Source organism: Labeo rohita, chromosome 14 (assembly GCF_022985175.1).
Source record: "Labeo rohita strain BAU-BD-2019 chromosome 14, IGBB_LRoh.1.0, whole genome shotgun sequence".
NCBI classification, from domain to species: domain Eukaryota; kingdom Metazoa; phylum Chordata; class Actinopteri; order Cypriniformes; family Cyprinidae; genus Labeo; species Labeo rohita.
In genome coordinates, this window is record NC_066882.1 from 2,878,715 (window position 1) to 2,905,081 (window position 26,367).

Below are 26,367 nucleotides of genomic sequence, written 5' to 3' on the forward strand. Positions count from 1 at the left end.
AGGCCCTGAGACGGGCGACCCAGAGATGGATGGAGCTGCTCTTCGGGAGATGGTGAACGCACCACTCGCTCCCCAGGAGGAGGGCCGGGTGGAGAACTTTTGTTTCCTTTTTTTCCGCCACTGGCCTCTCGCCCAAAAACTCGACAAAAGAGCAGTTTCTTCTATCTCTGGGTCTCCAGAGAGGGGGCGGGGGCATGGTTCGGGCCAACCTCGGACCTCGCTCACCTCTCTCGCCAGTGAGCAGCAGTGGGCGTTTGGAGAGTGCTATCAGACGTACTACTGCCCGAATGCAGGTAAGTGTCTCACACACTCCAGACACAGACACTCTGACCCCGCTTCGGACCGGCAACGAGACGCCCGAGCGGGGTCCCTGCATTCCCCATCGCTGCCCCACCGGGGGTACATCAGTGGTCCTGCTGGTGCCGCTTGTGAGTTTTCTGGGGGCCTGGATAGAGCTTCCCAGTCCGTCTCGCTGGCTTCTCCGGACCATCAGACTCGGCTATGCGATTCAGTTCGCCCGGCGCCCCCCCCAAGTTCAGGGGCATTCACTTCACTTCTGTGAAGGCTGCAGATGCCCCTGTCTTGCGTGCAGAAATCGCTACTTTACTGGTGAAAGACGCGATAGAGCCGGTCCCTCCAGCTGATATGAGGATGGGGTTTTACAGCCCTTACTTCATAGTGCCCAAGAAAGGCGGTGGGTTACGACTAATCTTGGATCTGCGTGTTCTGAACCGAGCACTTCACAGGCTACCGTTCAAGATCCTCACGCAGAAGCACATCTTCAGATGTGTGGTCCTCAAGATTGGTTTGCAGCGATCGACCAGAAGGACGCATACTTTCATGTTTCGATGCTTCCACGCCACAGACCATTTCTGCGGTTCGCGTTCGAAGGGCGAGCATATCAGTACAAGGTCTTGCCCTTCGGGCTGTGGTACATACAGATGCCTCCTCCACCGGCTGGGGGGCCACGTACAATGGGCAGGCAGTGTCGGGGGTTTGGACGGGCCCTCAACTACACTGGCACATCAGCTGCCTAGAGTTGCTAGCAGTACGCCTTGCTTTGATCCTTCTCAAAGGGCGCTTACGAGGCAAGCACGTGCTGGTCCACATGGACAATACTGCGACCGTTGCGTACATCAACCGACAAGGTGGTCTACGCTCCCGTCGCATGTCGCAACTCGCCCGCTTCCTCCTCCTTTGGAGTCAGAAGCATCTGAGGTCGCTTCGTGCCATTCACATTCCGGGCTTGCACAACCATGCAGCCGACGAGCTGTCACGAGCTGCGCTCCCCGGAGAATGGAGACTGGGCGAGAGCCCAGTCCACGAGACATGCTTACGCCTTGAAGTGGAACCTGTTCGTTGAGTGGTGTTCCTCCCACCAAGAGGACCCCCGAAGATGCCCGATCAGAGTCGTGCTCTCCTTTTTGCAGCACGGGTTGGAGCGAAGGCTGTCTCCCTCCACCCTTAAAGTCTACGTGGCTGCTATTTCTGCACACCACAACCCCATAGAAGGGAAGTCGGTGGGAAAGCATGACCTGGTCATCAGGTTCCTCAGGGGGGCAAGAAGGCTAAATCTGCCTCGGCCCCCCTCTGGACCCTCTTGGGATCTGTCCTTAGTTCTGACAGCACTACGACAGGCCCCATTTGAGCCTTTGCATTCAGTTGAGCTGAAGTTCCTTTCAATGAAGACTCTGCTCCTGCTCGGCCTTCATCAAGAGGGTAGGGGACCTGTACGCATTTTCGGTCGACGAATCGTGCCTAGAGTTCTAGAGTCTAGAGTCCCGGCTATGTGCCCAAGGTTCCCACAACTCCCTTCAGGGACCAGGTGTTGAGCTAGCTTTGCTTTGTCCCGTCCGAGCCCTAAGATTGTACGTAGACCGGACACAAAGCTTCAGGACCTCAGACCAGCTCTTTGTCTGTTTCGGAGGGCGGCAGAAGGGGAATGCCGTCTCCAAGCAGAGGATGGCCCACTGGATAGTGGATGCCATCACCCTGGCTTATCAAGCACAGGGTGTGCCCTGCCCGCTCAGGTTGCGAGCTCACTCAACTAGAAGTGTTGCATCCTCGTGGGCGCTGGCTCGTGGCGCCTCACTGACAGATATCTGTAGAGCTGCAGGCTAGGCGACCCCTAACACGTTCGCTAGATTCTATAGCCTTCGTGTAGAGCCGGTTTCCTCCTGTGTCCACCTCAAACGGGTAGAAGCACTGAGTGGCCCCGGCTCGGGTCAGCTTGCAAAAACTGCTCCAGAGTGTCCATACAGTAGACCCTGTTGAGCTCCTCCATCCCTTCGGCAGCCAGACGTAGCGGAGCGTCAGGCGTCAGGCCCTCACTCGACGAATCCATGAGAACCGGTAGAGGGATGGGGTCCATATGAGAGACCTAAGTGGATCCCATATGTGTAAAAGTCCACGGTATAGCCTCAGAGCCCGTGTTTCCCAGCAGGATGTCTGCTACTCTAAGAAGGTCACAGTCACCTCCAATCTTCCATATGCTCCTGATAAATGAGTCATGTGTGTAAATGCTTCGAACCTCCTACAGGAAAGGTGGGGCTTCCGCACATTCCCAGTGCTCCAGCTGCACGGAAGTGGGTAGTGCTGTGGTATACAGTGACTGGTATTCTTGTTGCGAGCCCGGCCTAGGCCAGGAAGCGGGCACAAGGAGCTCGCTCAGGACACTGGAGGGGATCAGCAGCCGTGGCGCTTTGGTAGGGATCCCAATTCGTCGGTCACCGACATGACTCGAAGTGACCGACTGAATGGGGAACGTCTCGGTTACGTATGTAACCCTCGTTCCCTAAAGGAGGGAACAGAGACGTCATGTCCCGTCGCCATAGCTGCTGTTCCACCGCTGGACCGTCGGGTCTCCGGCTCGGCTCCTCAGCGAAAACCTGACAATGCTCTGCACCTGCTGCATATTTATACTCGCGATGCGATCAGCGGCAGCTAAACAAACAACGTAATGTAATCTACTGCATCTTCAGAGGCTCAGATGTCGGGAGTAAATGACAGCCAGTATGTTCATTATTACATCCAGCAACACAACACCTCAATCGCTCAATCAGAGATATTCTTGTCTAACTTACATCCCTGCTCCGGCATTGGAACAATGGAGGTCGGACTGTGACAGCTGATTTAAGGCAGGTCTGAAGTAAGACACTTATGTCAATCAACTATCATAGGAGCGCCCTCTGTGGGTGTGACGCCACAACGACAGGCATCTGAGAATGGCTCGATTTGAAAAAGGGGATATTATTTTTACAGATTAATTAAAAACCACTGCATGGATTTTTATCATTATAGGGTAGATTTGTACATACACTCCCAACATGTATTAATGTTCAAACAACATGAAAAAGTGAACTTTGCATCCGATGACCCCTTTAACAACTGTTAACTCACTAGCTATGTTTCCATCACGCTGTTTTAGTGCGTATTTTGAAGTACTGCATCAGAAACGAGCAGAAAAAAAAATCCTTAATTCGCAAAAAAAGTTTTTACGCTTGCTTAAGGTGGTTTTTGACTTGTGCGAAAAAGGGTTAATGTGAATAGTGGGAGATGGAAATGTGACTTCGCGCTATGGGACGGGATATCTTAACGTCTCGGTTACGTATGTAACCCTTGTTCCCTGAAGGAGGGAACGGAGACGTCACGTCCCATCGCCATAGCTGCTGTACCACCGCTGGACCGCCGGGTCACCGGCTCGGCTCCTCAGCGAAAACCTGACAATGCTCTGCACCTGCTGCATATTTATACTCGCGCTGTGATCAGCGGCAGCTGGATGCAATCATCGCATGCCAATGTACATTGGCTCGTTTAGTTTACACTCAAAGCAGATTGGTCTCTCTAAGCGAGATCCCAATTCGTCGGTCACCGACGTGACGTCTCCGTTTTTTAGTATTTAGTATTATTAGTTTTTTTTATGAATCTCTGCAATCACCTTTCCTAATAACATGCTAGTTAGCAAGTTTTGTGGCTAAACACGGCTAAATGTGGCTAAAGTAAACAGGCTCGTCACTCCACAGAGAGAAGAGAGGGGCGGGGTGAGCAGAGCTCATTTGCATTTAAAGGAACAATCCCTCAGAATGGGATGATTTTTGCAGAGCTCATTTTGACAAGGTAAAATGGGTGTTGTTTTACACAACTATTGAGAATTTTTAACCAAAGTATATTATAGACTTTTCATTAAGACCCTAAAGAATCATATCAACTTGGGCATGGGCATCTGATGACCCCTTTAATGTAGAATCACTGTTTCAGATCGATCAACTGTAATACTTTTTAAGATGTCGATCCTGACTGAAAGCATAAATTTCGACTATTCGTTGCCGGTTTAAGAGCAAATCGCAAAAACTGATACTTCATTCGCTTACTGAAGCGCTTCAAAACTGATGGCGGCAACCTGCCAAAATAAAAGCTTGCTGATTTTAGGTTTGAAATGGATGATTATTCATTAAAAATAAATAAATAAATAAATAAATAAATAAATAAAAGAAAATGTAAATATAAGTATTGTATTTTTTAGGTGCACTATAAAATAATTGTATTTTTGTTTAATACTCACTTTTTTATTTTACAGTATAATTGTAACGCCAAGCCAGCAGAGGGAGCCCTCACCCCAGTACTGCCTGCATGCTCCCTCTGCTGCTTCTACTGCTACTTCCTGTTTGGCAGTATATAAGGACTCACCATGTGCTCACACATTCGCGAAGTATTGCCAGTTAAACCTGCCTTACCGAGCGTTGTAAACTTTACTCTGTTGGATTACCTGTTGCTGTTTTGCTTTGTTTATGGATTTCTGAGTTTACGGATCACCCCTGTTTGGATTGTTTGCTTGTGTGGACTGATTACAAGGTTTGACCTATTTCTGCCTCTGACCATCGCTCTCTGGATTACCCCCATTGTTACGTTTGTTATACTGGACTGTTTCTCTCGTTATCTGACCCACTGCCTGCTTTTACTCACTGCCTGCTTGGATTACGGTTCATTGTGTATGTTTGCTGTTGTTTTAATAAACATCCGCTTTTGGATTCCACCTCTGCGTCTTCGTTACAGAATACTTCGCCTACCAAGAATCCAGCGGAAACGTTCAGCCAACATGAACCCAACAGTATCTCGTCTCCTCTGCCTTCGTCAAGGGGACAAGGCTATAGAGGAGTATGTAGAGGAATTTTGTGGACTGTGTTACCTTGTTGATTTTAATGACGTGGCACTGAAGGACATTTTTCGGGTGGGTTTAAACGATCCCATTCGTTCATGGCTACCTGGGGGAAAGATTCATTGGTCACTAGAGAAATATATTGATCATGCCCTACTCCTAAGCGGATCATCATACACTGTTGGGATTGCGGACGAGGGACCCCGCAATCCCGCAGTAACCACCACACCACAGCCTGTTCAAGCCACATCCACCAAGCCAAAGCCTGTTCACGTCATGCCTGCAAAGCCAAAGCCTGCTCACGTCACGTTTCCTGCTCCAGGGCCTGCTCACGCCATGCCTGCCGCTCCAGGGCCTGCTCACGCCATGCCTGCCGCTCCAGGGCCTGCTCACGCCATGCCTGCCGCTCCAGGGCCTGCTCACGCCATGCCTGCCGCTCCAGGGCCTGCTCACGCCATTCCTGCCCGTCCGGAGTCTGCACCTGTCATGGCTACCCTCCTACAACCAGCTCACAAGATGGCTGCTATCTCCAAGCCAGTCCACAAGATGGCCGCCGTCCCAGAGCCAGTCCACAAGATGGCCGCCTTCCCAGAGCCAATCCACAAGATGGCCGCCTTCCCCAAGCCAGTTCACAAGATGGCTGCCATCCCAGAGCCACTCCACAAGATAATCACTGTCTCCAAGCCACGCCTCATGATGGCACACGTACTGGACTCACCCCTAATGGCTGTATGGGCAGCTAAAATGACAGCTACTGTTCCTGCAGAACCAAGTCAAGCTGCAGAACCAAATCAAGCTACAGTTGCAGCTCCAAGGTCAAGTCAAGCTCCAAGGTCAAGTCAAGCTCCAAGGTCAAGTCAAGCTACAGCTGCTGCTCAAGGGTCAAAAGCTTCCGAGTCCAGTCGAGTTCCAGAGTCAAGTCAAGCAACAGAGTCAAGTCAAGCAACAGAGTCAAGTCAAGCAACAGAGTCAAGTCAAGCAACAGAGTCAAGTCAAGCAACAGAGTCAAGTCAAGCAACAGAGTCAAGCCATGTTGTTCCTGAGTCAAGCCATGTTGTTCCTGAGTCAAGCCATGTTGTTCCTGAGTCAAGCCATGTTGTTCCTGAGTCAAGCCATGTTGTTCCTGAGTCAAGCCATGTTGTTCCTGAGTCAAGCCAGGTTACAGCAGATCTTCACAAGCCAAGTCAAATTGCTGCTGTCTTCCCTGAGCTAAGCCACGCTACGGTTGTTCTTCATGAGCCAAGTCAAGTTGCTGCTATTGTCCCTGAGCCAAGTCAAGTCACAGTTGACCTTCACAAGCCAAGTCAAGTCACAGCTGGACTACACGAGCCAGGTCAAGTCACCGCTGTTCTTCCCAAGTCAAGTCCGGCCACGGCAGGCCTCCCTGAGTCAAGTCCGGCCACGGCAGGCCTCCCTAACTCAAGGCAAAAAGCTATTATCCTACCAAATCCTCATCTGGTCCCCTATAACATTTCTGACCCAAGCCACGCAGAGCCCACGCTCCCAAGCCACGCAGAGCCCACGCTCCCAAGCCACGCAGAGCCCACGCTCCCAAGCCACGCAGAGCCCACGCTCCCAAGCCACGCAGAGCCCACGCTCCCAAGCCACGCAGAGCCCACGCTCCCAAGCCACGCAGAGCCCACGCTCCCAAGCCACGCAGAGCCCACGCTCCCAAGCCACGCAGAGCCCACATTCACAAGCCACAAGCCCATAACATCAGCACCCACAAGGTCAACAGACACCCCACTAGCTACTGCGCTGCCTGTAATGGCCGTAGCCATCCTCAGTATGTGGGCAGCATACTGTGCTCCAGAGGCCTCTTCTGTCCAAAAGTCTGCTCCCGAGGCCTCACCGGTCCACGAGTCTGCCCCGGAGGCCTCGCCTGTCTACGAAACCGCTCCAGAAGCTTCGTCTGTCTACGAGACCGCTTCAGAAGCTTCGTCTGTCCACGAGTCTGCTCCAGAAGCTTCGTCTGCCCACGAGTCTACTCCCGAAGCTTCATCTGTCCACGAGTCTGCTCAAGAAGCCTTGTCTATCCACGAGTCTGCTCCCAAGGCCTCGTCTATCCACGAGTCTATACCAGAAGCCTCTCTTGTCCAAGAGTTTGCGCCAATACCTCCTGAGGTGTCAGCATGCGCTGTAGAACCTCCTAAGGAGGTGGCGTCCATTAATGAACTCACTGCCTCGTCTGTCCACGAGTCTACGTCAGAGGCCTCTTCTGCCCAAGCATCTGCGCCCATGCCCCCAGAGGTGTCAGCGCTAGCTGTAGATCCTCCTATGGGAGCGGCGTCCTATCATGAACTCTCTGCCCACCATGTCACAGTCACAAAGGCCTATTATGAACTCTCTGCCCGCCATGTCGCTATCAAGAAGGCCAAAGAAATCATTCATGTGCACACCGCTTTGCCTGCCTCGCTATGGCCCCCTGTTCTGTCTGCTCTGCCTGCGTCGCCATGGCTCCCAGCCCTACCTGCTCTGCCTGCCCCACCATGGTTCCCTACTCTGCCATTGTTCCACGGCCCTGGCCTTCCAGTACTTCACGGTCTGCTACTGCTCCACGGCCCAGGACCTCCAGTGTTCCACTGTCTGTCATTGCTCTGCGGCCCAGGCACGTCAGTATTTCACGGTCTGCTGTCGCTCCACGGCCCAGGTCCTCCAGGTTTCCACTGTCTGCCACAGCACCACGGCCCAGGACCTCCAGGGTTCTACTGTCTGCCACAGCCCCACGGCCCAGGTCCTCCAGTGCTTCACTGTCTGCCACTGCACCACGGCCCAGGACCTCCAGGGTTCCACTGTCTGCCACAGCCCCACGGCCCAGGTCCTCCAGTGCTTCACTGTCTGCCACTGCTCCATGGTCCAGGTCCTCCAGTGCTTCACTGTCTGTCCCTGCTCCACGATCCAGGCCCACCTGCTCTACATGGACCTGGCCCTCTGTCCCACCCCCTGTTTTGCCTCTGTTTCCCCACCCACCTGGACTGTTGTTTGAGCGCCAGGAGTCGCTCCTAGGGGGGGGGATTCTGTAACGCCAAGCCAGCAGAGGGAGCCCTCACCCCAGTACTGCCTGCATGCTCCCTCTGCTGCTTCTACTGCTACTTCCTGTTTGGCAGTATATAAGGACTCACCATGTGCTCACACATTCGCGAAGTATTGCCAGTTAAACCTGCCTTACCGAGCGTTGTAAACTTTACTCTGTTGGATTACCTGTTGCTGTTTTGCTTTGTTTATGGATTTCTGAGTTTACGGATCACCCCTGTTTGGATTGTTTGCTTGTGTGGACTGATTACAAGGTTTGACCTATTTCTGCCTCTGACCATCGCTCTCTGGATTACCCCCATTGTTACGTTTGTTATACTGGACTGTTTCTCTCGTTATCTGACCCACTGCCTGCTTTTACTCACTGCCTGCTTGGATTACGGTTCATTGTGTATGTTTGCTGTTGTTTTAATAAACATCCGCTTTTGGATTCCACCTCTGCGTCTTCGTTACAATAATAGTATTTTGTTTATTATTTTAATAAAAAAAAATAAAGAATGTGCAATTACTATCATTACAATTATTATTTTATTTTTTATAGTTATATTTAATTGGTTAGGCACCAAACCAAATCTCCAAGCGAACCAGACTGTTTTAGCTTACTACATAGTATGCATATAGTATGCATAGATGCTACTTTCATGTTTCTTTAAGTGCAGGATGCTCATGCTTGGCAGTCTCTTTCTGGCTACCTGGTTATTGATCCAACCTAATCTCAATAATTAAAGGGTTAGTTCATCCAAAAAAATTCTGTCATCATTTACTCACTCTCATGTTGCTCCAAACCCTCACAACTTTGGTTGATCTTTGAAACACAGACTAAGATATTTTCTAATGAAACCTGAGAGGTTTCTATGCCTCCACTGAAAATCCAGGTGACCAAGGATTAAAAGATTCAAAAAAGGTCATAAAAACATCCGAACACAACGAATCCATATGAACTGAGCAGTTTCATCCAAGTCTCGTCAACAGATAATGAGATCAGGTTGGACATTCACTTTTTATGAAGAACAGATTTAATTTAGATTTAACATCTAAATGATCAACCTCATAGAGCACATCACATAGAATCGAAACGTGTGCATTGGTTCATGAGCTTCAGGGTTTTTGAATACTTAAGTTTTGACTACCTGGACTTTCATTACAGGGACAGAAACCTCACATTAAAAATATCCTAAATCTAAAGAATAACCAAAGCATTGGATGTGGATGACATTAGGGTGAGTACATTAGACTAGTCATTTTTGGGTGAACTGTCTTTATATCATGCAGTTGTAAGTGTGGATAATAGTATCAGTACTCTCAGTACAGTATTTATTTATTTATTTTTTCAGTGTTTATGCTCTCATAAAATATTGATATTAACTGTTTTCATTTGTTATTTAATGACGTATTTAGTATAAAAATATGTAAAACAAGCTTTGAAGTGTGAGCTTTGTTCAAATATAACACTTGATTTCTCAAGCAAACAGAAGAGTGGATAGAGTAATGACAAAAACAGAGAAACATCTGGATTTATTTAAATAAAAGCAAAGCTAAGTGAGACATTTATTATTATAGTTAAAGGGTTCACTGTTGTTAATTTTTTGAAAATGACGTTGATTATGTTCTGTACCTGTTAATGTTAAACAAAAATAGTACCCTAGTGTGAAATAAATATAGTAAAATGTATTAAAAATACATTTATTTAATGCTAAATATACTACAAATACATTTACATATTATGTACTTAATAAAAGTACCCTGCAATTGTACTTTTAGTATATTAAACTGGTATGTGCGGAAGTAGTCATGAAGTCCAAGTAAAGACATACTTTAGGGACTTTAGGGACACTTCAAATATTTTGCATTTGAAGACCGATGTTATTTAAAGATTATACAATCCTCATCATTAGCGGCATTAAAACATATTTTAGGCTTAATATTAAGAAATGTGCATTGTGCACAAGTAGTACTTCAGATAAAATGTAATTACGTTTTTTTTTCAGAAGTCTCATGCGATATGTCAGTTAATATGTTAAAAGACTTGAACTAAGTATAAAATAAATGCATTTTAAATCTATAACTTTTTTACTAGCGTAGTCTAATTATGTGCAATTTGTATTAATATGCACTTCTAAGATACTAATATATACCATTTAGGGGTCAATAAGGGACAAAGATGTACCTTTTAGCTTTTGTACCATTAGGTAACAACCCAGTGACAGCTTTGTACCGGGGAAAACATTTCAGGATTTTTCTTCATATAATGGACTTCAATTGTGCCCCAGATTTTGAACTTCCAAAATGTAGTTTCAATGCAGCTTCAAATGGCTCTAAATGATCGCAGCAGAGGAAGAAGGGTCTTATCTAGCGAAACGATCGGCCATTTTTTCGAAAAATATTTTTTTTTATACTTTTTAAGCACAAAAGCTTGTGTAGCGCAGGCTCTGGAATGCACGTTCTTGAATGATTTGTTCATTTTGAACGGATCTTTAATGTGACTCGGGAAGAACGAGTCGTCTCTGGGAGTGATGTGCAACATCCTATTAGGTTCTGTATTGGAATTAGTTCACCTGTTTCGAGTCATTCGTTCATCTTATGGGGCTGTCACGTGATGAATGAATGACTCAAACCCGAAAACTTGTCAGATAAGAGGTGAGGTGAGCTAATCATAGACTAAAGACCCAGATAAACAATAAATTAATTTTTGTGTTTCTTATAGCTTTACAGTTTTGTCTTGTTTGTAGTGTGATCAGCGTTTGTGTAAGCAGTAGATGTGTTAGGGAAGTAACATGTAACATTTTAATTATGTTTTGCTAAAATAAACGAAATGACTCGAAAAAAGATTCGTGCATTTTGCTGAACGAGACTCTCATGACCTTTCGACATGATTCAATAATACGTAGTGTCGTGAACACACAACCCAGAGCCTGTGCTACACAAGCTTTTGTGCTTAAAAAGAATACAAATTTTTATTTTTCGACCGATCGTTTCACTAGATATGACCTTGTTACTTGGCTGGGATCATTTAGAGCCTTTGAAGCTGAATTTAATCTACATTTTGGAAGTTCAAAATCGGGGGCACCATTGAAGTCCATTATATGAAGAAAAATCCTGAAACGTTTTCCTCAAAAACCATAATTTCTTTACGACTGAAGACAGAAAGACATGAACATCTTAGATGACAAAAGGGTGAGTACATTTTTTGTAAATTGTTGTTCTGGAAGTGGACTTCTCCTTTAAGAAAATATTACATTTGGTTAATTCTTTATTTGTTTAATGAGTGGATTAGACCAGACAGTGAAGTAAATGTCTCCATCAATACTATATAAAAGCATCTCAAGATGCACCTCAAGAAGCTGGTTGAGAGAATTTCCAGAGTGTACAAAATATTAATAACAGAAGGAGAAAGTTTGTCTAGACTAAGCATCAAAAGTGTTTTATACTCTCACCTAAAGAAGCCTTCAGGTTACATTGCTACGTGAATCTTACAGCTTTAGTATTAGAATATTCCTGCTCTCCCTCACTGTCGCTTCTGTATGACGCTGTGAAATTTGTCTTTCTCCACGTCTCAAAAGAAGCCACAGTAGTAATGACAGGTTCTCAGTCATCTCATTCTGTTGGTCTTATTACACCCATCAGCGCTTTGAGAGGGTCATGACTACATTGAGATGATCTGGGCTCTCCGATCTGTCTGTCAGACGCTTCTCTCCCACTGACGCACATGGCTGCCTTTAACAAAGGAAGGAGATTGCATTGTGTCAACATCAGTCAGAGGATGAAATTGTCACATTGTCTGTAATCTTCCAGCACAAAGCCCCTGGATTGCAGACTCTGAGACTGGGACTGGCATTACGTGTCCTTGGATTAGGACAATGGGTGTTTATTAAGTCCAACCCCTCTGGACCCTTCAGTCACCCTGCCACATTTCCCATGACGCATCGGCTCTTTGCATTCGGACACCTCATTAGTGTTATTACCAGCATAGTTTGGATTTTCACAGCTTAATATAGCAAGTAAAATATTTATTTTATTCGCAAAGATGAGTTTTCTATATGGCTGCTCCCTCGCAAAGACATCAAACCTCTTTATTCAGACATGGACACAATACATATTTACACAGAGCTCTTGTACTAAACTAACCCTAAATGCACATATTGTTAATCAGCATCATGCATTAGTAGTTGATTTTATGTTGATTTGCACAGGCTCCTAATATATATCAGTATCACTGGTCTCAAAGATTCCTTCGCCAATTTCTCATATCAAACCGATCTGTTAAAAATGACGAGGCATTTATTGTCTTTTCTGTGATCTGAAGTGAGAGCCACGAAAGCCAGGGGTGCAGAAAGACCTGTACCTGCGGAAACACTTTTATTTTTATGTCAGTAAAATTGATGGTTATCATTGTATTGTGCAAACCGAGGCTGAATCCTGTATGCATGCCTGTGTGTATGTGGAAATAGCTCCAATCCAGAAATGCCTGCAGGGTTGTGGTGGTGAGTATGATTGGTTGACTTTCCTGGCATACCAAAATGGACGGCTTGACTCAGTCATTTTTCAAGAGCTGGGAATATTTATTTTTCCCCCTTGCTGTTTGTAGATAGACCTTATATTTGAGAGCTGGATGGATTTGGATCAACACGGTTCAAAAGAAAATAGTTTCGCCCGACTTTTATAAAACATTTGATTAGTACATCTTTCACAGATTTGATTTATAGCTACAGAGTGCTGCAGTGATGATGTATTTTACGCCAACCAGGAAGTTTGCATCTGCTACAGTCTCAGCCTCAGATGTCACAAGCGCAATGAACGTCTGATACATAAAGGCACACAAACTGTGTTATTAGGCTCAGCTAAATGCTGGATTTTCAAAAGTATGTGACGTTCATTCAGCTCTGTCGCCTACAAAAGTTAAAGGTGGAGTATGTAATATTGACAGCTAGTGGTTGAAATGGGTACCACAGTCCATATTTAAAATATTGTTTCTCCTGCCCCCTCCTCCTAAGACTTGACCCTCATGTGGGCTGCCAGATTGAGGACGCCCAACAGGATTGAGAGTCTAAAGCGACGAGCCTTATACTGTAAGCTGATCAGTTTATTTATCACTCTTTGTCTCTATTTGAAATTTAGAAGTTGGAGAGTTTGAGTTACAATAGTTTAAACACAGTAAGGCTATAAAAGTGGACTAGTGAGTAAATTACTTTTCCTGTTTATTGTCCCAAACAACCTCTGTATAGTCCTATTTAGCCACTTGTTAGCAGTTGCCTTTTTCAAGAAACATAAAAGCTTCAAGTCTTGAGTGGGGTATTATACATCTCTGATGTGGTTTATGTTGTAGAATAAAACATGAAAATATCCTGAGCTTGTGTTAAAGGAGAAGTTCACTTCCAGAACAAAAATTAACAGATGTACTCACCCCCTTGTCATCCAAGATGTTCATGTCTTTCTTTCTTCAGCTGTAAAGAAATGATGGTTTTTGAGGGAAAACATTTCAGGATTTCTCTTCATATAGTGGAATTTGAATTGCAGTTTAAATGCAGCTTTAAAAGGCTCCAAATGATCCCAGCCAAGGAAGAAGGGTCTTATCTAGCAAAACAACTGGTTATTTTCTTAAAAAAAAATAATTTATATACTTTTTAACCTCAAATCCTGTCTTGTCTAGCTTTGCATGAACTCTGTGTATTCCGGTTTAATGCTACGTCGCTGCAGAAGTACAGACCCAGTGTTTATAAAGTAAACGTGCAAAAAAGATCAAACACCCTTTACAAAAAAGATAAAACAGCGATGTTTTGAAGTTGGAGGAGAAAATGAGATGGTTCTTCAACATGACAATGAGATGCTTTTTCTAAGCATACTGACCCGGAGCTAGAATTTTCAGATAATGTACTGTCCCCTTTGTCATCCAAGATGTTCATGTCTTTCTTTCTTCAGTCGTATAGAAATAGTTTTTTGAGGGAAACATTTCAGGATTTTTCTCCATATAATGGACTGATATGGTGCCCCGATTTTGAACTTCCAAAATGCAGTTTAAATGCAGCTTCGAACGATCCCAAATGTGGTTGTAAACGATCCCAGCCGAGGAAGAAGGGTCTTATCTAGCGAAATGATTTTCATTTAAAAAATCCAATTTAAATACTTTTTAATATCATACGCTCGTCTTGTCTTTCTCTCCCTGAACTCTGTGTATTCTGACTCAAGACAGTTAGGGTATGTCAAAAAACTCCAATCATATTTTCTCCCTCAACTTCAAAAATCATTTCAAAATCATCCTACATCGCTGCGGAAGTACCAACCCAGTCTTTGCAAAGTGATAATGCGAAGAAGATCAAACACCCTCAACAAAAAAGGTAAAACTGTGATATAGGACGATTTTAAAGTTGAGGGAGAACATGTGATGGGAGTTTTTCGACATACCCTAACTGTCATGAGCCGGAACAAAAACGTTCAAGCAGAGTAAGACAAGACGAGCGCTTGCCATTAAAAAGTATATAAATTGTATTATTTTTCTGAAAATAACAGATCGTTTCACTAGATAAGACCCTTCTTCCTCGGCTGGGATCATTTACAACCGCATTTGGGAGTGTTTGAAGCCGCGTTTAAACTGCATTTCGGAAGTTCTAAATCGGGCACCATATCAGTCCGTTATATGGAGAATAATGCTGAAATGTAATGTTTTTTGAAATTCCTCAAAAAACAATTTCTTTATGACTGAAGAAAGAAAGACGTGAACATTTTGGATGACAAGGGGTGAGTACATTATCTGTCAATTTTTGTTCTGGAAGTGGACTTGAAACCTAAAAAACAACAGTTGTTGACAACTTATACAACCTAATCTGTTACTCATACATAAAAATGACATTCTACATGCATAATACTGAGCTAAAAACAACAGTTAACATAAACAGTTAGCAAAAGTGAGTCGTCCAAAACTTCAGAAGTGTACGTCGGATGATTTTTGCCTTTTATGACTGGAATGTTCCAGAATGCACTAGAATATTCCAGAATGTTACATAAAGTTCTAGAACGTTCCCATCCATGCATAAGCAAAACACCTTGTAAAATTACAAAAAACTTCTCTGTACTAAACCAATGTTTTACATCTAATGATAAAAGTTCTTAAATACCAAAATGAAAATAAATAGTACAGCACTAATAAGCACCACCGAATTACAAAAGAACCATAAAAATGTAAGTAAATCAAGTTTTTTGATTGTGTTATTATAGTTTCTTTCTCAGGAGAAAAATTGTATAAGCAGGAGACTTAAGATAAATCTCAAGTTAATCTCATTAGTGTAGGAAAAAACAATTTAGATTTTAAAGAAATCTCATTTGTGATGTCTGTTTCCTACGGAAGAGGAAATCAAGTGAAGTAAAAAGGAGATAATGGATCTGTATTCCTGGCCTTATGACTTCCAGTAGACATAATCCATAATTAATACCACAGCAGTTCTGAGCAGTTAAACATCTCTGCAAACTTTAATGCACAGATACACAGGAAGCATTATGTCTGCAGGTCATAAACACGAATACATTAGTTGCCGCCCATACGGTTTTCTTATATTAGCATCAGCTGCTTCATGTGAGCATTAGAAGATCGAGTGTTAATTAAAAATGCATAGATGTGCGTCACACTATTTTTAGGAACGGTTGTCTGCGCTCGGCTGTAGCGCTAGCAAACACATTACGTCGAGCACGCCGCTCAGGAGAATTGCGATCTGAAGCACTCTCAGGCATTTAGACGCAATGCATTGTGGGTAGACGCTGGTGGGTGGTTGCCCCTTGTGATGAGATTGTCTCTGCTCAAGCCCGGTGCCAAATGCATCTCACAGGCTTGTGTAATTCATGAGAAGGCACTCACATACGGTAACTGATTTAGCTCTGCAGACAAGCCCCGGCCGTAATGGGCCTGGAATATGATCCGTGCAGCCGTATGCGCGGCTCTGTAGTCGCTCGCAGATCAGAAGACAGAAGATGGGCTGGATACAGCGAAATGCAATCAATTTCTTGTCTGATAGAAACTGCAGCCATAAGCTCGGCAAGTATTAATGGTAAACAGCAGCAGATTAGCCTAATGTCCTGCTGACCGAGGCCATTTGATATTTACCGCTTACAGTAATACCAATAAGCAATGATCGTGGAATGCACCGTCTCCAGATCTTCACAGACCGACTCCAGTTTTTGTATAAACGCTCCAACCTCGCCTCGCTTCTTGACTCGTGGCCCCATTAGGCTGCACCATCCATTTTGAAACAATCCTTCAAGTAAAAGCCTTTCTATTCAGCCTGCAGAAGCTGAGAAGTGGGTGCAGAGGAAACAGGAGAACCTGCTTTAATTGTTATGCAGGGAAATGTTCTGCTTATTCTGGTGTCAGATTCATGGGTTCCCATTAGAAAGCCACTAGCAATCACACCGCCTTCAATTAGCCCGTTATTGCATTCAGCAAAATGTATTTGCAGCTCAGCTGAATGATTTTGTTATTAATCAGGATAAATTAGCTGCTTCGGAGACACAATGAACACAAATTATTGCTTCTGAGAGTCGTGTTTTGCTAATAACGATACTCGGATGTAAAATAGCATCCCTCTATGCAGATGACGTCTCATTGGCGATTATTCTTTTTAATAGTGTGTCAAGTTGATGGGAAAAGGGTTGAAATTCTAGACGTGAGTGAAAGAAAGAGAAACACCAATAACAGGAAGGTGGAGATACGGTGACCCCTGGGGAGAAAATGTCAGACTTATTTTATCGAGCCTCTGTCAAGATATAGGTAACTGCGTTTTATGTTCTCAAAACCACAGTTGTGATTCATAGGGATTGGACTAAGAAAACAATGTGCAAATGTGCAAGACCACACACATACTTATATTTGTGTGGGTGCATCGCTATATTATAGGAACAATTTACTTAAAATAAATTTTGCATTAACAAATCATGCAGTTTTTGCATTGTCATTGTTACATTTAAGCATGCACTACCAGTCAAAAGTTTTTGAACAGTAAGATTTAAGTCTCTTGCTCACCAAGCCTGCATTTATTTGATCCAAAATACAGCAAAAGCTGTAATATTGTGAAATATTTTTACTATTTCAAATAACTGTGTTCTATTTGAATATATTTTAAAATGTAATTTATTCCTGTGATCAAAACTAAATTGTCAACATCATTACTCCAGTCTTCATAGAAACCATTCCGATTTGCTGTTCAGCATTTTTTTTTTATTATTATTATCAATATTTAAAACAGTTGATTGCATTTTTTGAGAAAGAAATTACAAAGACATTTATAATGTTACAAACTACTTCTATTTCAGATAAATGCTGTTCTTCTGAACTTTCTATTCATTAAAGAAGCCTGAAACAAATTCTACTCAGCTGTTTTCAACTTAATAATAAATATTTTTGAGCAGCAAATCAGAATATTAGACTGATTTCTGAAGGATCATGTTACTGGAGTAAAGATGTTAAAAATTCAGCTTTGAAATCACAGGAATAAATTACATTTTAAAATATATTAAAATAGAAAACAGCTATTTTAAATTGTAAAAATATTTCAGAATGTTAATGTTTTTTCTGTACTTTGGATCAAATAAATGCAGGCTTGTTGAGCAGAAGAGACTTTTAAAATAAACATTAAAACTTAGTGTTTAAAAACTAATGACTGGTAGTGTATTTTCCAATCAAATTATCTTAATGCAAAACAATATAATAATTCTCATAACTCTAAAGGAAAAGTTTGTTTGTTTGTTTAAATCAAAATCAGTATTACTAAAATTCAAGTTAAACAAGCAACACCATGAAGAATGAATGCATTACCATTTTATGCATGCATTTATTTGTTTGTTTATTTATTTAATTGATTTATTTATGAGTGAGAATGTTTATGCTTCAATTTAATGCACAATTGCTATAAATCCTTACTTTTTTTTTTTTTTATTATTATTTATGTATTTACTTTTGCATTTCAGGAATGAAATGCAATTTGTAATACAAATTTGTATACATTTGTATTTATTTATTTAAGTTTTATTTTCTTTTTGCACTGCAATTAAAATTATTTTAATGATAAATAATGCTTAATTTGAATACCACAATGTTTAAATTCTTTACTTTTTTTTAAATGCATGCATTCATTTGTATTATTTACATTTTGCATTATTGAGAATTTTAATAGTCCATAAAGGATCATTTACCATCATGCATAAATTTGTAATTTCTTTTTTCATTACAATAAAGAGAATTTTAATGGTCTCACCTAATGATTAATTTTAATACCATGAAGTATAAAGTCTTACTACTTACATTTATTTATGTAGTAAACTAAAGATAATTTAATGCTCATAACTAAAGATTTGTTTTAATGTTGTATAAATTCTTTTTTTTTTATGCATTTGTATATTTATGCTTTACAGTAATCAAAATTTTAATGGTCCTGAATTTTATTTTCCTTATAAAAAATATATTTTTTTTTGCTTTGACATGAAATATGACCTGGACTCATTCACAGAGTTTTTCATCCAGGATCCCTGCAGTGGGAGGTGATTTGTGTCCATGAATTGAAGGAGACACCTGGGCTGGAGGGCCGTTGATACATGGGGCCGGTACAGGCCTGCCAGGAAACAGAATAGCTAGAGGTTGGTTTGCGGTCTGCCTGTGAAGGTGAACGGGATGTCATCCATTCACAGTTTCACAAAGTGCCTCAAAGTTTGATTTTCAGACATTTTAACAGAAAGCATGTTCAGTAATACTATTTTTAGAGCTCAGATTCTCCACCTCTGTCGCACTCAAGGATTAAATGAAAATGTGAATATGTAAATGCATCTGAAGGTGCTCCATCCCTTCATTCAGAGAATACTTTGATGTTTCTTTGAGATTTCTCTCCAGTCATAGACTGTTTTGATGCATGATGTCCATCAGATAGCAAAATGGATTGACGCACACGCTTATCTATTTGAGACAAGGACGCAGCCCTTTGTGGTTTTAGCAACGTTCTTTGTCCAAAACACAAAACAAATCGATACACATAGTTCAGATGGCGATTTAAATGTGAATTCTTTATGTCTTTGATAAGGTCAACTTGATAAGGTCAAACGGCTCAATGCCAAGCGACTAGCTCACGCTCGTACATATTAATGCGTTTCACCGTGTGCACGTGACGCTTTTTATTTTCAAGTTTGTGAGTTTAATTTCCTTTTGAGCAAATGATGCATTTTAAATGGCTACTTAAATGCTGGCATGAGCATCGACTGTGTAAAATGAGAAACATCCGTGCCATTAGAGGAGCATTTGTGTTGCTGTATTATAAAGGGAAATGAAGAATATCTTTGTTCACCTCAGTTCTTTCACCTTTGTTATCAGGTTTCACACATCCTGATTCCTGAACGGGCCGTTCTGCAATCTGATACCTACAACAAAATTGCACTGACTTCCAACTCCCGACGCGACTTCTGTTATCATTTTGGCTGTATGTGCTTTGATGACATTTGTGGCTTTGTGTTTTTAAGGTGGCCCATCCGGATGGTCGTCTTCTCACTGCGACTGCTGCTGCAAGAGCCACAAGAGCGAGCGCGAGGGTGAGAGCGGCACTTCCTTCAACGAGCTCTCCACTTCCTGTTCCGAGAGCCAATCGGACGCCAGCTCTCCACAGGAAACGGTCATCGTGCGTCCGGTCACCCGCCAGCCCAACATCCAGACTTTGGACCGTCCGGTGAAAAAGGGTCCGACCCCGATTCCCAGGAGAACTGATCTGCTCCGCGTTCGAAACGCGGGGCAGCGTGACGTCATGGCGGGAAAGAGGAAACCAACTAAGGAGAAGATGACGCCGGCGCAGGAGCTGGAGAAATGCATCCAGGACTTCCGACGGATTAAAATTCCAGAGCGCTTTCCGGAGAGGAAGTACATGTGGCAGTCGGAGCTCTTGAAAAAATATAAGCTCTGAAGTGATTTCCTGCGGGCTCGCTGAGCCTATTAGCGCAACACAACAGAGCTCTCAGCGCACACGATGACATCATAATTCTTCTTTGCTTGGGCTTAATTGGCTCGTCTGTGTAATCATGCGGCAAGATGCACAATTAACAATTCGGTGAACCTCAAGTGACTCCTAAAGGGACCGGTCCTGTTTTGCTACCCGGCACAATGACATTAAAGTCTAAACCAATTTCACAGCGTCTAGACGAACCTCACAAATAAAAACAGATTGTGTGTATACAAAACAGTCACAAGTGTGTATTACCTGGTGATGCTCAAAGTCGTGCACGGACAGCACTTTTGTACGCCGTTCCACCTGTAAATGCAGCGCACACATGAGAACTGCAGATTCGTATGTGAATGTGGTTGGCATTATTCAGTACTGTGTTGAAATGATGGAGAGATTTAAAGGTATAGTTTACCCAAAAATTAAAATCTCCTGAAAATATACTCATCCTCAAGCCACCCAAGATGTAAAGTTTTGTAGAAATGCAGCATTGCATCACTTGCTCACCAATGGATCCTCTGTAGTGAATGGGTGCCGTCAGAATGAGAGTCCAAACAGCTGATAAAAACATCACAATAATCCACAAGTAATTCACACCACTCCAGTCTATCAATAACATCTTGAGAAGCCAAAAAGATGCGTGTTTGTAAGAAAACAAATAGTTTTGAACTTGAAACTGTTACAAAATATGACTTCATAATTCGTTATAACGCTTCTTTCAGTGAAAAGGTTCATCTCCTGTTCTCTCTCCCATCAAAATCTAACCACATATTTGTTTAGAGCTGTTTTGGACTGGCTTTGCTTGTAAAAGATGTTTGATCTGTGCATATTTCTCTTCTGATTCGGACAAGATGACAATTTCACTGGAGAAAGAAATATTATAAAAAAGGAATCATATTTAGTAAGTAATGATTTGAGGTTAAACACATCTTAAAGATGCACTGGAAAAAAATAACTTATAGGATTTACTTAAAAAAAATAATTTTAAGTAAATTTAACAGCTACTGCTCTGTACAGTCCACTTGCTGTTAAACTTAACATTCATAAAAGAAATTAATTAAATATTACATAATGATATATAATTATACTCATAGAATTAAGTAAAATGTACTTACCCAAATAAAGTAAATTTAACAAAGAAAATAAGTAACTTTAAATGGAGTCATTTTTACCTACTTGGCAATACTTTGATTTTACTTAAAGGAGAAGTCCACTACCAGAACAAAAATTTACAGATAATTTACTCTCCCCTTTGTCATCCAAGATGTTCATGTCTTTCTTTCTTCAGTCGTAAAGAAATTATGTTTTTTGAGGGAAACATTTCAGGGTTTTTCTCCATATAATGGACTGATATGGTGCCCCGATTTTGAACTTCCAAAATGCAGTTTAAATGCGGCTTCAAACGATCAGAAATGCGGTGAAACGATCCAAGCCGAGGAAGAAGAGTCTTATCTAGCGAAACGATCAGTTATTTTCATAAAAAAAATACAATTTAAATACTTTTTAATCTCAAATGCTCGTCTTGACTTTCTCTCCTTGAACTCTGTGTATTCTGGTTCAAGACAGTTAGGGTATGTTGAAAAACGTATTTTCTCCCTCAACTCATCCTACATCACTGCCGAAGTACCGACCCAGTCTTTGCAAAGTGAACATGCACTCAAACACCCTCAACAAAAGGTAAAACAGTGATATAGGACGATTTTGAAGTTGAGGGAGAACATGAGATGGGATTTTTTCGACATACACTAACTGTCATGAACCGGAACAAAAACAGTCCAGGCAGAGTAAGACAAGACGAGCATTTGACATTAAAAAGTGTATAAATTGCAGATAGATAAGACCCTTCTTTCTCAGCTGGGATAATTTACAACCACGTTTGGGATCGTTTGATGCTGCATTTAAACTGCATTTTGTAAGTTCAAACTTGGGGCACCATACCAGTCCATTATATGGAGAAAAATCCTGAAATGTTTCCCTCAAAAAACATAATTTCTTTACAGCTGAAGAAAGAAAGACATGAACATCTTGGATGACAAGGGGTGAGTACATTATATGTGAATCTTTGCTTTGGAAGTGGACTTCTCCTTTAAGGAAATTATATACAATGATGGTAATATTCTGTGGTTCATTTCTGAACATGAATGTGTCATTTTGAGTAGAAAATGAACTCCAGATGTAATAAAAATCATAAGTTACTAAATCTAACAACAAAAACAATGATAAAACTGTGTAAATACAGCTAGAAAACAGGATAAAAATTAATTATTCACACTAGTATCTGAAAATTTGAGTAGGTTTTACCTCATTTTATAACGCTCATATTTACCCTTTAAGTTCTACACGCTTAAATTAAGTACCAATATAGAATTTACTTTGTTTTTTTTAATTATTGCTTGAAATAACTTTTTTCTAATAATTTTTTTTTTTCTGTAGTATTTACTACACCACAGAATCATTTTTATTAGAGTGGATTTATTTATTAGAAACACACAGCTTTTGGCTTTTCAAGATGTTAACTGATGGACTGGAGTGGTGTGGATTACTTGTGGATTATTGTGATGTTTTTATCAGCTGTTTGGACTCTCATTCTGATGGCACCCATTCACTGCAAAGGATCCATTGGTGAGCAAGTGAAGAAATGCTACATTTCTCCAAATCTGAAAAAAACATCTTGGATGGCCTGTGGGTGAGTAAATTCTCATATCTACTGATATTTTTGGGTGAACTATTCCTTCACCACAAATTTACCCTTTATTTAAAGAGTTTAAAACAGCACAAGTGAGTATGTTTCTGCGGCAGACAGATGACAATGCATGTTATTTCACTCATATAGAGTAATGGCTCATATCAATGAACACATTTAGTTTGTGATGTGATTACATTATTCACCAATCATCATTCACCATTCATTCAAACCCAGAGGAAACACATCAACAGAATCGGACTGAAATATTAAGCTGTTTCTGTTTGTCATTGTGAACGTTTGTGCTGAGACTTTTGATTTCGCTTGTGGATATATGAGGACGTTTTGTTCAGAATGTGCAATGAATCATTAAACAAACTGGGTTTAAAATACAATTTGTTCATTCGAGTTGGTATAATCCTGACACACTGCAATGTTGCACCTCTTGCCGTTTCACATTAGAGCAGGCACAGCATTTAAACTGGATTCTTGACAGAAAAATCAAAAGCTGCTTGTTTCTTATTTGTGTCAAATGAATATACGTATGCAAATCAGATGGAAGATGCGAGAGGGTAAATTGTCTGTTCGCGAATGTGGCAGATGACCTTACCCTTCTCTCTGAATTTAACAGATTATGAGCTTTGCTGAATCTAATACTAAACTGCCAGACAAATCTCTCCGCAACACCCCTTACAATATTCAGCTGATTTCAGATGCACGGTTGTGTAATTCTGCATTCTGCTGTCTGATATATTAGTTTTCTCTTTTTCTGTCACTGTGAAGGAAAACTGTTGATAAATACATGCGTCACAAGTACCATTTTTAACCGACTATTTTTAGCCATCAGATTTTGCAGTGTTTCTACATTTCATCTACAACAGAGAAGCTCTGGGGCTGTAGAAGCGTGACAGACTTGAAAGTTTATGCATTTACTGAAGACAAATCTACGGAAGCCCGTTTCCGCCACTGAATTAAAAAATTAACAAAGGTAATTGTGACTTTCTGAATTTTTTTATATGACTTTATATCATGCAATTGCAATTTATAAAGTCAGAATTGTGAGAAAATATAAGATAAAATAATAAAATATCCTTTTCCCCTTAGAATTGGACTTGCAAATGCAATCGCAAGTTTATAAGTCAGAATTGAGAGATAAACTCACAACTGAGAGAAAAAAGTCAGAATTGCATTTTTTTTTATACAAATTTTTTACTTGCGAGTTTATATCATGCAGTTCTGAGATAAAAGTCAAAACTACAAGATATAAACTCAGAATTAAAAAGTCAGACTTGTGAGATTAAAAGAGTCACAATTACTTCATACTTCACAATTTCATATAAAAGAGATGAAATTCCAATTTTTTTTCTCTCAGTTGTGTTTATATCTCTCAATTCTGACTTTACTTTTCGCAATTGCAAGTTTATATCATGCAAATCTGAAAAAAAAGTCAGAACTGCAAGATGTAAACTCACATTTACATAGTTTACAATTTATAACTTTTTTTATATGAACTTTTTATTTGCAATTGCATGTATATATAATGCAGTTCTGAGGAAAAAAAGTCAGAACAGCAAGACACTGAAAAGTCTATAAAGTCAGAACTGTGAGAAAATATCAGAATAAGAAATAAGAAAATATGTTTTTTCCCTTAGAATTGGACTTTATAACTCGCAATTGCAGGTTTATACCTCACAAGTCATAGAAAAGAAGTCAGAACTGAGAGATATAAACTCGCAATTGAGAGAAAAAAGTCAGAATTGCATGATATAAACTCGCAAAAGTTCTTATAAAAAATTATGCAAGTTTATCTCACAATTCTGACTTTATTTCTCACATTTGTGAGTTCACATCATGCAAATCTAAAAAAAAATCAGAACTGCAAGATGTAAACTCGCATAAACTTTTTTGTCAACTTTTTACTTACAATTACGAGTTTATATCATGCAGTTCTGAGTAAAAAGTCAAAACTGCAAGATATAAACTCACAACAGCATTGTGAGATAAAGTCAATTACCTTTTTTTAAAAAACTTTTTTTCTTAGAATTGTGAGTTTTATTTCTCTCAATTCTGACTTTATATCATGCAATTGCAAGTTACAAAGTCAGAATTGTGAGAAAATATAAAAATAAGAAATAAGAAAATATCTTTTTTCCCTTAGAATTGGACTTTATAACTCACAATTGCAAGTTTATATCTCACAAATCCGAGAAAAAAAAATCAGAATTGAGAGATTTAAACTTGCAATTGAGAGAAAAAAGTCAGAATTGCATGATATAAACTCACAATTGTGAAAAAAGTTCTAATAAAAAAAGAATGCAAGTTTATATCTCACAATTCTGATTTTATTTCTTGCAATTGCGAGTTTATATAATGGAAATCTGAAAAAAAGTCAGAACTCACATAAACTTTTTTATATGAACTTTTTACTTGCAAGTTTATATCATGCAGTTCTAAGAAAAAGGTCAAAAATGCAAGATATAAACTCAGAACTGAAAAGTCAGAATTGTGAGATTAAAAGTCACAATTCGCTTTTTAATTTTTTTTATTTAGTGGCTTAAACAGGCTTATACAAATCTAATAGAAAGCATCTTATAAAGGTGATACTCTAATATACTGTCATTCAGTTACTGAAATGTAAGTTCATTATGCTGAAGAAATGGGATTAACTCTGTAACTCCGGGAAGCCAGGAGGTTTAGATGTGCGAGGTTTCCGGCAACATTTTTGTGTTGTGCTGTTATCATATTATGATCCTCAGCTAACTGTATTTTTTCCACCTAATGCATTAAATATCTAGTTTCCTGGTCAATATTTTGTTAGTGGGGGATTTGCAGAAGACTACTGTCTCCATAGTTTTGCGCTCAGCAACAGAGTTCAAACCCAATATGCATACTAATGATATAACTTCAAGACGCATTTAATTGATTTTGCAGTTGAAATATTTCAATCAGCATCAAAGGCATTTGTCAGCTTCATCCTCTTTTGATCCCACTTCAGTCTTGTCTACTTGTGCCCTGTGTTCAGAAACTGAAATGACCCTTCCATGTATTCATCGTGTCCATAATATACTCCCAAACAGATCAATGAAAGGGCATGGGAAGGATCCAAAAATTTGGCCCTGTGCACTGACACACTGCTCTCTTTGGAAATCAATAGCAGAACTTCCTGGGGGAAGTTCAGGGTGAGTAAAATCCCCTGGTCAGATGAGAGAAAGAACAGATGAAGAGTGGCTAACCTCTGCCCGTTTTCATCAAACTGTTCCTACAAAGTTACGAGACTGTCATTTATATAAATGTGATAAGTACATAATATATAGACATTTTATGTCATATGTTTCATATCAGGATTTTTGAGCGGGTTCGGATCCTCGGAGCAGTTTCGTGAATCATTTCGCGAATTGATTTTCGACATCGCTTGTAATGATTTTAAAAAGCACGTGTGATGGGTGAAATGGAGCTTTTCGAAACTCCGAATCAGTTAAACTATTGCGTCACAAAACGATTCACTGTTTCGAAGCGCTCCAATCGGATCGCAGATCGCGAAT

At 41.0% G+C, this 26,367-nt stretch overlaps 1 protein-coding gene across 1 annotated transcript in view; it reads left to right on the plus strand.

Moving 5' to 3' along the window:
- Nucleotides 1-20,651, plus strand: part of kctd16a (potassium channel tetramerization domain containing 16a) — a 28,983-nt gene extending 8,332 nt beyond the window's left edge. The window contains exon 2 of the mRNA XM_051128372.1: nt 19,673-20,651. Coding sequence (XP_050984329.1) covers nt 19,673-20,106 — 434 coding nt within the window. The 3' untranslated portion in view covers nt 20,107-20,651. The remainder of the gene's footprint in view (nt 1-19,672) is intronic.
- Nucleotides 20,652-26,367: the final 5,716 nt, after the last annotated feature.